This window comes from Ochlerotatus camptorhynchus, unplaced genomic scaffold (assembly GCF_037179485.1).
Source record: "Ochlerotatus camptorhynchus isolate MF236.1 unplaced genomic scaffold, CSIRO-AGI_Acam_v1.1 ptg000558l, whole genome shotgun sequence".
Lineage (NCBI taxonomy): Eukaryota > Metazoa > Arthropoda > Insecta > Diptera > Culicidae > Ochlerotatus > Ochlerotatus camptorhynchus.
Genome location: NW_027041041.1, coordinates 2,276 through 12,500, shown reverse-complemented (window position 1 = coordinate 12,500; position 10,225 = coordinate 2,276). Strand labels below are relative to the sequence as shown.

Sequence of the window (10,225 nt, the reverse complement as noted above, 5' to 3'; positions counted from 1 at the left end):
TCCTGCACCCCCCACACCATTGCCCCCAAAAATCTCTGCGCTCCCCCGCCTAAAGGCTTACCCAGAAGCCTCGAAAGGCCCATGGGTTGTTTTTTTCCGGCCCAAACAAAAACCTTTGAACATTCCGAGGATCTCTAAGGATCTAACAACACATTTTTCGGCCGTTACCGATATTTTCAAGGTAACACCAATAAAACTGCGCGTTACCGTTGATGACCGGAAGCAGGCTAATCAAATTGTTGCGTGCGAGCTTTTTTCATTGGAATACCGAGTCTACATACCCAGTAGTGAGGTAGAAATTGAAGGAGTGGTCACCGAAGCGAGTTTGACTAGCGATGATTTCTTGGGTCCCGATTCCTTCGGAATCTTTAAAAACCGTGCTCTGCCGAAGGTGAAGATATTGGACTGCCTTCAAATGCAGTCAGTATCCGTAGTAGGCTCCAAAAAAACTTATTCCTTGTCAAACTCGTTTCGTGTGACCTTTTCGGGTTCAGCGTTACCTCACTACGTCGCTATTGGCAAGGTTCGGCTGCCTGTACGTCTGTTTGTACCTCGGGTAATGAACTGCTCGAAATGTAAACAACTTGGTCATACATCGGACTACTGCTCGAACAAACCACGCTGCGATCAGTGTGGCGAGCAACATCAAGAGGGCCCTTGCGGTGCTCCTCCAAAATGCGTGTACTGCAAGGAAAGCCTACATACCCTGACTGACTGCCCGAGGTATAAACAGCAGGGAGAAAAACTTAAGCGGTCTCTGCAAGCTCGCTCCAAGAGAACACTAGCAGAACTCTTGAAGAATACCGCTTCATCTTCTCAGACCACACCAAAAAGCAGTAACACGTTCTCCATTTTGCCAGTTGATGATCTAGACTCTGACTCAGAGGTCGGTGAGGGTAGTCCGTTTGTCTTTAAAGGCAATACGAGAAAACGAGCAAAACAACACAACACCGAAAAGCCTCGTAAGGCCACTCGTACGGACCACCCTTCCACCTTGGAAAAATCAAGAGGTAACGGAAATGCACCGAAGCCCATTCCACCGGGTTTTCAACCTTGTAATTATGACAAGAACTTTCCGTCACTTCCAGGATCATCTAAAACCCCAGATGTCCCAGTTTTTCGGCCAGAAAAGCAGCTGAATAATCAGCAAGAACATGCCCCCATGTTCACGTTTTCTGGTATTGTGGATAGCTTCTTCAGTATATTCAATGTCTCTGACTCAACGAGGAGCATTATTAATTTAGTGCTGCCAATGGTGAAAACTCTTTTGAAGCAACTAGCTTCTAGGGGGTCCTTCCTTGCATCGATCATATCCTTTGATGGATAATTCTCCGAATGAGGTCGGGGATATGATCTCTGTTCTTCAGTGGAACTGTAGAAGTCTTATACCAAAACTTGACACATTTAAATTTTTAGTTAACAATTTACTTTCTGATGCATTTGCCCTTTGTGAAACATGGCTCTCTTCAGACAACGATCTTGCTTTCCACGATTTCAACATTATTCGCCTTGATCGGGCAGATTCGTATGGAGGGGTGCTTCTGGGGATTAACAAGCTCCATTCCTTCTACAGAATCGATCTGCCTTCGGTGACAGGCATTGAAGTTGTTGCATGTCAGGTTAATATTCGAGGTAAATGCCTCAGTATTGCCTCAGTATATCTTCCACCGAGAACCGCGATCTCTCGTCAAAGTTTCGCGGATATCTGCACGGCTATGCCGGAGCCACGGTTGATCTTGGGAGATTTTAACTCTCACGGTACAGGCTGGGGGGAACTGTACGACGACAACCGCTCAACCTTGATATACGACATGTGCGACTTCTTCAAAATGACAATTCTAAACACCGGGGACGCAACACGAGTAGCCAAACCTCCAGCAAAAATAAGCAGATTGAACCTCTCACTTTGCTCGAGTTCACTATCGTTGGATTGCTCGTGGAAAGTAATTCAAGATCCCTACGGTAGTGACCATTTGCCAATCAAAATTTCTATTACCAATGGTTCATCTTCTACTCGCTCGGTCGACATCGCGTACGATCTTACGAAAAACATTGACTGGCGAAAATTCGCGACCGCGGTTCTTGATGCCAGTCAATCGGTTGACGTACTTCCTCCGCTGGACGAGTACTCCTTTCTCGCGCGTGTCATCATCGATTCTGCGCTACAAGCACAGACAAAACGAGTTCCGGGTGTTTCCGTCCGCAAGCGACCACCCACCCCGTGGTGGGATAAGGATTGCACCGACGCGAACAGCGAGAAGTCCGCCGCGTTTAAACGCTTCCGCAAACACGGCAAGGTCGGGGATTTCGAGCGGTACACCGACCTCGAGAAAACTTTTAAGGACTTAATTAAAGCAAAAAAACGCGGTTACTGGCGTCGGTTCGTCGATGGTTTGTCGCGAGAGACTTCCATGAGAACACTCTGGAATGTCGGCAGGAGAATGCGAAACGCGTCTACACCGATTAACGAAGACAAGGAGTACTCGGACAGATGGATTTTCAGCTTCGCGCGGAAAGTTTGCCCGGATTCGGTGTCGGTTCAAACCAACGTTCGTGATCGTCCGTCGGGTAATAACGAAATAGATTCCCCGTTTTCGATGGTGGAATTCTCACTTGCTCTCCTTTCATGTAACAATTCAGCTCCAGGAATGGATAGAATCAAGTTCAACTTGCTTAAAAATCTCCCAGATGTCGCGAAGAGACGCTTGTTGAACTTATTCAATCAATTTCTGGAGCACAACATTGTTCCGGATGACTGGAGACAAGTAAGAGTTATCGCCATTCGAAAACCCGGTAAACCCGCGTCGGATTATAACTCGTACCGTCCCATCGCGATGCTGTCCTGTATACGGAAATTGTTGGAGAAAATGATTCTTTTTCGTCTAGACAAATGGGTCGAGTCGAATGGTTTACTTTCAGATACGCAATTTGGATTTCGGAGAGGCAAAGGAACGAGCGACTGTCTTGCGTTGCTTTCAACTGAAATTCAACTGGCCTATGCGCAAAAACAGCAAATGGGTTCAGTTTTCTTGGACATTAAGGGGGCTTTTGATTCTGTTTGTATCGATGTCCTTTCGGATAAACTCCACGATAGTGGGCTTTCACCAATTATAAACAACTATTTGAGCAACTTGTTGTCTGAGAAATATATGAGCTTTTCTCATGGAAACTCGACAACTTCACGAATTAGTTACATGGGTCTCCCCCAGGGCTCATGTTTAAGCCCCCTTCTTTATAATTTTTATGTAAAAGACATTGATGGTTGTCTTGATGAAAATTGCTCGCTAAGGCAGCTTGCAGATGACGGTGTTGTGTCCGTTATAGGGCCAAGTGCACCGGACCTGCAAGGACCATTGCAAGATACCTTAGACAATTTGTCTACTTGGGCTATGAAGCTGGGTATCGAATTCTCTCCGGAGAAAACTGAGTTGGTTGTTTTTTCTAGGAAGCATCATCCTGCACAGTTACAGCTTCAACTAAAGGGTAGAACAATCACTCAAAGTATATCTTTCAAGTATTTAGGTGTCTGGTTCGATTCCAAAAGCACATGGGGAAAACATATTGCGTATGTGAAACAAAAATGCCAACAAAGAATCAATTTTCTTCGTACAATTACTGGAACTTGGTGGGGAGCACACCCGGAAGATCTGATCAGGTTGTACCGAACAACCATCTTGTCGGTTCTAGAGTACGGTAGCTTCTGCTTTCAATCCGCGGCGAAAACACATATCCTGAAGCTGCAACGGGTTCAATACCGTTGCCTCCGAATCGCGCTTGGCTGTATGCACTCGACGCATACGATGAGCCTCGAAGTACTTGCGGGTGTTCTCCCACTGACAGATCGTTTCGCGGAACTGTCCTTCCGGTTTCTTATCCGTTGTGAAGTAATGAACCCATTGGTAATAGAAAATTTTGAGAAGCTGCTCGACAGAAATCCTCAAACAAGATTCATGAGTCTCTATTACGAGTACATGACGCTGGAGATTGGCCCTTCTTCATTCAATTCCTCTCGTGTTTGCCTCCAAGACTTTTATAGTTCCTCTGTAAATTTTGATCTGACCATGTTGCAAGAAATCCGTGGAATACCAGATCACCATCGGTCGATGGTTGTTCCCTTAATTTTTGCAAACAAGTACCACCATGTTAGTAACAATAAGAGTTTTTTCACAGATGGGTCAACTATAAACGCTTCCACTGGATTTGGAGTATTCAACGAATGTCATAGCGCCTCATATCAACTGCAAAAACCCTGTTCCGTATACGTTGCGGAACTAGCAGCCATATTTTACGCAGTAGAGCAAATTGCCTCACTACCATCTGATCACTATTTTATTTTTACTGATAGCCTTAGCTCGTTGGAGGCTATTCGATCAATGAGGCCGATGAAGCACTCCTCGTATTTCCTGACCGAAATCCGAGCTAAATTGAGTACTTTATCTAACTGCTCCTATACTATCACCTTAGTTTGGGTCCCATCTCATTGCTCAATTCCGGGCAATGAGAAAGCGGACTCGCTAGCTAAGGTGGGCGCTATGGAAGGCGATATTTTTGATCGACAAATCGCCTTTGCGGAATTTTTCTCAATTACCCGTCAGCACGTCCTCACCAACTGGCAACAAAAATGGAATGAGAGTGATCTGGGAAGATGGTTACATTCTATTCTCCCACAGGTATCGAACAAGCCATGGTTCAAAGGATTGGACATGAGCCGTGACTTTATACGTGTCATATCAAGGCTCATGTCCAATCACTACTCGTTAGACTCGCATTTCTTCCGAATCGGGCTCGCAGGCAGCAATTTGTGCGCTTGTGGTAGTGGCTATCACGATATCGACCACGTACTTTGGTCATGTACCCGCCATTGTGTTGCTAGATCCGAGTTATCCGCATCCCTCAGGGCCCGAGGAAAACAACCTATGCGGCCCGTTAGAGACATCTTGGCGAGCCGAGATCTCGACTATTGCAATTTAATATATGTGTTTTTAAAACGGATAGATCTGAGGATTTAGTAGTTAGTGTCATCTTGTGTTCCCCCAAGTTGTTAGCTGCCCATCGGTGTACCCCCATGTTTGTCTTTTTCATCAGTTGGTCGCTTAGTTCGAGATCAAGAGCACATTGCTCTCCAAACCTTGTGTTCTCAATCCCTACCCTGCCATCCATTTGTTACAATTTGTTACCCCTAACCTCGAGATAGCCGCGAGTAATCGGCCCCCGCTTTACTAACGTTAGTCTTAAGAAATTTTGTAACCTAAACAATGAATATCGGCTCCGCAAAGCTACGGCAAATGAGCCTGGAAAAATAAACACATTAAAAAAAAAAATTGCTTGCAATGGATAGATATCGAGTAAACTAGAAGATTAATAGCGAATTTGTTTTTGATTCAGTTCCAACCGGGTACGGGTATCAAGATTGGGTCTGCTTTTTTTTATCCTTGATTTGTTTTCCGTCGATCTTGTTTTCCGTACTTGAGTACCAATGCTACCAACGACAGGGAGGCAGCGCACACACTTTGACCCTACCTATCGATCCATCAACTCATGGAACCGGGGACCATCGGCTTTACTTCCCTTCCGAAGGAAGGCGTGTGATCAGAGATGTTATGCCTCAGAACATCCCGGCGGAGCCGACTGGGATTGAACCCAGGCCTGCTGGGGTGAGAGGTAATCACGCTTACCACCCCAGACAACCAGAATGCACGTATATTCAAAGTTGTTTTCGTGATATACAAACATATATACCAACAAACAAATCGTATAGAATGCAAAGAAATGGCTTATACGTACAAAAGTGGAGGCCATATACGTGAAAATTTTAATTTAATTGTAAACGAGTTGATTTAACATCATACACGATTTAATCTGTAATAACAAATTCACTTTTAAAAGTCTTACAATGTAATCCGATTTGATTTGTGATACAGTACGACGGAAAAATTAATCATCGCATAGAGGTCGGAAATTTGCATTCCATACGATTTAACTTAAACATAATGTGATGCATCTCATTCTTATATGCGATTTTTGACATAAACTGTAGCAATTTACGATACTGTCTGCACATTGTTATATGACTTCTGGTTGTCTGGGACTACACCACCAGTGCCGCTACAATTGGGTCTGCTTGTTGTTTATCAAACGTCAGTGTGAACGTTTGTTTTATTGTAACCTGGCTCGCGTTGAGGTTCGCCCTGACAATAAGCTCGGGCTCATACGAGTTGGAACTATAGTCGCTATATTCATATTCTGGCGGATAGAATTTCGATCTATCATAAAGCGGAATCAATTCAGAAAAAAATATTAGTTTTCGCGTATGGACAAGTGTAAATTAAGATCTATCACGTTTAAGGAAGTTTGTTTAGTGATATTGTAATTAATGTGAAAAATCTGGGAATGAAATTTGTTTCGAGTAGCTGTGTTGCTGTGGTGTCGCGTTGGTCGGTTTTTCTTTTCGCTTGCTTTTTGGTGCTTTACCTCCCTCCCAAGAAGAGTTTTACCGGTTTCTTTTTCTTTTCTTGGTGCTGGCGTTCTGCCTTCCGGAGGATGCACGCAAATGAGGTGTCAGGCAAAAATTCGGTGCAAATGAAAAACTTCGCGTGTGATTCAAAATGTCGTGTTCGGTTGTAAAAACAACGCGGAAGATTTTTTCGACTACCGCGAGTGAACAAACCGGTGCTTTTTCGGAGGCAGAATTTGGTGAGATCCTTCTGATTTATAATCAATCATAAATGCATATTTCCATATATTACTAAATACGCGCCAGATTTCGAAACATCACATTTCGAAATCTGGAAGTGTGTTTGCAGTACCATTATTCATATGATAACGGTAGTGTTTACATGCGGGGCTTATTGTATGTGAAAGTAACCTCGGAATGGACGTGAATTACCAGGCATTCTGAAATGGGTTGCTGAATCTGCAGTAGAGCTATCGCTTTCTAACTCCCGGACTAAACTTGCTTATTATTACATCAAGGATTGTAGTAAGCAAATTTCTTCCATAATACCACTGCCGGCCAGTGGGGGTAGATTGAACACACACACATCATAAAGCGGAATCAATTCAATATATTTTAGACCAACAATTGAAAAGGTACTATGAACTTTTATAAACAAAACGTTGATTATTCTTTCCTCGCCAATCGAACGCAAATCAAATTACCGGCATCATCGGATAGGGGAAACTTTCATCAACCCAAAGATGAAAGGGGTTGCCGAAGTTTTGTTCGCAATAGCTGATGTGCTCTTTTCTGTTGAATATAGCGACTATACGTCGTACGGGTTAGGCAAAGGGTGTGCGTTTGACTTGCACTGTCGCATTAATGGTCCTTTGCTCATTTTCATACTGCCGTGCTCTAACGGAACTATCTACCTACCCTCTTCTAAGACCATTATCTAGCTAATAAATTAGCACACTAAAGATTCATGTTAGATAGCATTTACGACCAACTCTGATGATATGCGTTTTTGAGCACTCAACGTGAGAAAATTCCTAGCGCACAACTCTTCGAAACTATCGGTGCTGCTGCAACTGCAAGCAATCAGTGAAGCATCGCAGCCGAAAGTATCAAACCGATGTCGTTAATGAATACCGAGAATAGCAGTGGTCCCAAATTGCTGCTTTAAGGAACGCCTGAGTTGTTTAAAAAATATTCCGATTGACCAGAGTTGATTTTCAGCTCTCGATTGGTAAGATACGATTCATACAAACGAGTGAGTCCTTGAGAGACACCAAGCTTCTCGAGTTAGGCAAATATAATGGCACGATCAACCCGGTTGAAAGCAGCCTTGAGATCCGTGTATACGACGTCCACCTGCGCTCTTGTTTTCATATTCCGTAGGCATAGGGAAATGAAAGGAGCGAGGTTTGTTGAGACCGAACGTTTGGGGTGGAAACCATGTTGGTCAGGAGAAATGCAGTTTCTACTGCTGGCAAATAAAACGTCGTTGATGATAATCTCGAACACTTTTGAACAGGTGCCGGCGCCGGTGGTGTAGTGGTAAGCGTGAATGTTTTCTGATTTTTGAGTATGTAGGATGGAATGCCGTCAGGCCCAACAGCGTTCGAGAATTTCAGCTTCTGGATGGTAGAGTCGACGAGGTCTAATGTGACCCTGAAAATATCAAAGCTGAACGCGTCTTTGGGAGTAGTAAAGAAGTACACCGCTAGCCTATCCGATTTCTTAAGCATTGATAGACGTGTGCGCAAATCACGGACTAAATGATATGAACACTCAAGGTTCTTATCTAGTCTCTAGTATAATACTTTTTTAATAAGTGTTTTGGGATTCTTAAGTTTATTTGCCTCATTGAGCATTTTAAAGAGGATGGGGGTGGTTCTGCAAAAGTTGTGACCGGCCATATATTAGGTATAGAAAAATACGTTAAAATTGCTCAACAATATGCTACATCATTTAAGTATGCTGCCTAAAGAAAATGCAATGCATTTTGTTTCGCATTAAAAAAAATCCTATCTACTCTTGCAGATTACACATCGGCAAAGGAGTGCAGCTAGATCTGCGCGGCGAGGGAGACGTTTGGTTACGGTGTCTCAGTGACCATTCGGTTTTTGTACAAAGCTACTATTTGGATCGAGAGGCTGGCCGCACGCCCGGCGATGCCGTTCATAAAATCTATCCCGCTGCATGTATAAAGGTATGTTATAGTGTGCTGTCCAACACTGTGCAAACAAAGGATTCATCTTTTATTTTTATGCAGGTATTCGATCTCCGCCAATGCCATCTCCAGATGCAATCGCTTGCTACTAGCGCCCAAAAAGCTGCCCAAATGCAAGCTGCAGCTGTGGCCGGTGTATCCGGGTTGGCTGTTGGTGCTCCCAGAAGTAAGTTACACACGTGACAATCGTTCACTCAGTAATCAGTGGTACGGAATTATTTACCTGTTGCCAATTATTCTAGATCTTTCCGCCGCTGCCGGAATCGGTGTCGATGATTTGCGAAGGCTCTGCATTCTGCGGTTATCGTTTGTTAAGGGGTGGGGTCCCGACTACCCTAGACAGTCAATCAAAGAGACACCCTGCTGGGTAGAGGTGCACTTACACAGAGCACTGCAGCTGCTGGACGAAGTGTTGCACCAAATGCCGATCGATGGTCCTCGAGGGGGTATAGAGTAAATATGTGCGTAGCTGCTTCAGTCAGTAGGATATTTATTTCATGCGTATCTGTTAATATGGTTTATGGTAGTGTGATACATACATGAATGATTAGTGATCACCAGAGTGTTATGAGAGTGCGCATTCAAATGCTTGTTAAAAACATGAGTTTAGCTATCCGTTCGAGACGGTAATGCAGAAAACCTATTCCTGTATAGCGACTTTCTTCTTTTTACCCTTCTGGTATTCAAAAATTAAAATATGAGTCATCTTCAGCTCATCGTCTATAACGGATAGTGAAAACAAGAGAAACGTGTGATTTGTTAGTGAATAACGTTTATGATAAGCAGAAAAACATGTATACTTAGCAGCTGAAATATGAATAAACTTATTTATACAGATACTGATCTACAAAATTCTACGCTAATTCTGAAAAGAAGATGAAACGTTTAAGCATCAAGTGATTTAAACATTTGCCGTATGGTAAATACAAATTTTGTCTCCTTATAAATAATGAAGATGATAAAAAACATTAACTGAATTAAGATACAAAAGCAACCGACAAATATTCTACCTCTGACAAGAAAATGAAAACAACAAAAAACACTCACTTTATATATACAGTCAGGAATCCTTATTGCCGGATTCCTTATTGCCGGTATCTCTTATTGCCGGATCCTTATTGCCGGGCTATCCGCGAATAAGGATACCCACAGCTTATGGGATTTTCACTAATGGGGGCTGTAGTGGATTATCTCATTTGTTTCAATACATAAAGCTATACTGTCTTCGACAAAGTTGCTGTACTGGGTTAGACCAACAAGCCTGTGCCATTGGATTCAGGTTAAATTGGGAACTACACCGCTAGAGGCGCTTCACTTTTATGTTACTTATGACGGGCGTTATAATATATGGATCATATTTCCAACATAGAATATTTCGTGATCCTGACCATATAGAAAGTTACTGTCTTCAGCAAAGTTGTTCAGGTGACCAAGTCCTTTCGGATAGTGGCCATATTAGTTCAGAACTCTCTCACTACGCAGCGCTAGTGTGCATGTGCAATTCCTATATAAACTGTATCTCGAGAGCCTGGCCATATAGAAAGTTGATGTTT

At 43.3% G+C, this 10,225-nt stretch overlaps 1 protein-coding gene across 2 annotated transcripts in view; it reads left to right on the top strand.

The window, feature by feature from the left end:
- The window catches only part of Med (Smad/Smad4 homolog Medea), a 38,965-nt gene extending 29,454 nt beyond the window's left edge, over positions 1–9,511 (top strand). For both annotated transcript variants that reach the window (XM_065236628.1, XM_065236629.1), the window contains 3 exons: positions 8,483–8,651; positions 8,715–8,838; positions 8,915–9,511. In XM_065236628.1, coding sequence (XP_065092700.1) covers positions 8,483–8,651; positions 8,715–8,838; positions 8,915–9,129 — 508 coding nt within the window. In that variant the 3' untranslated portion in view covers positions 9,130–9,511. The remainder of the gene's footprint in view (positions 1–8,482; positions 8,652–8,714; positions 8,839–8,914) is intronic.
- Positions 9,512–10,225: the final 714 nt, after the last annotated feature.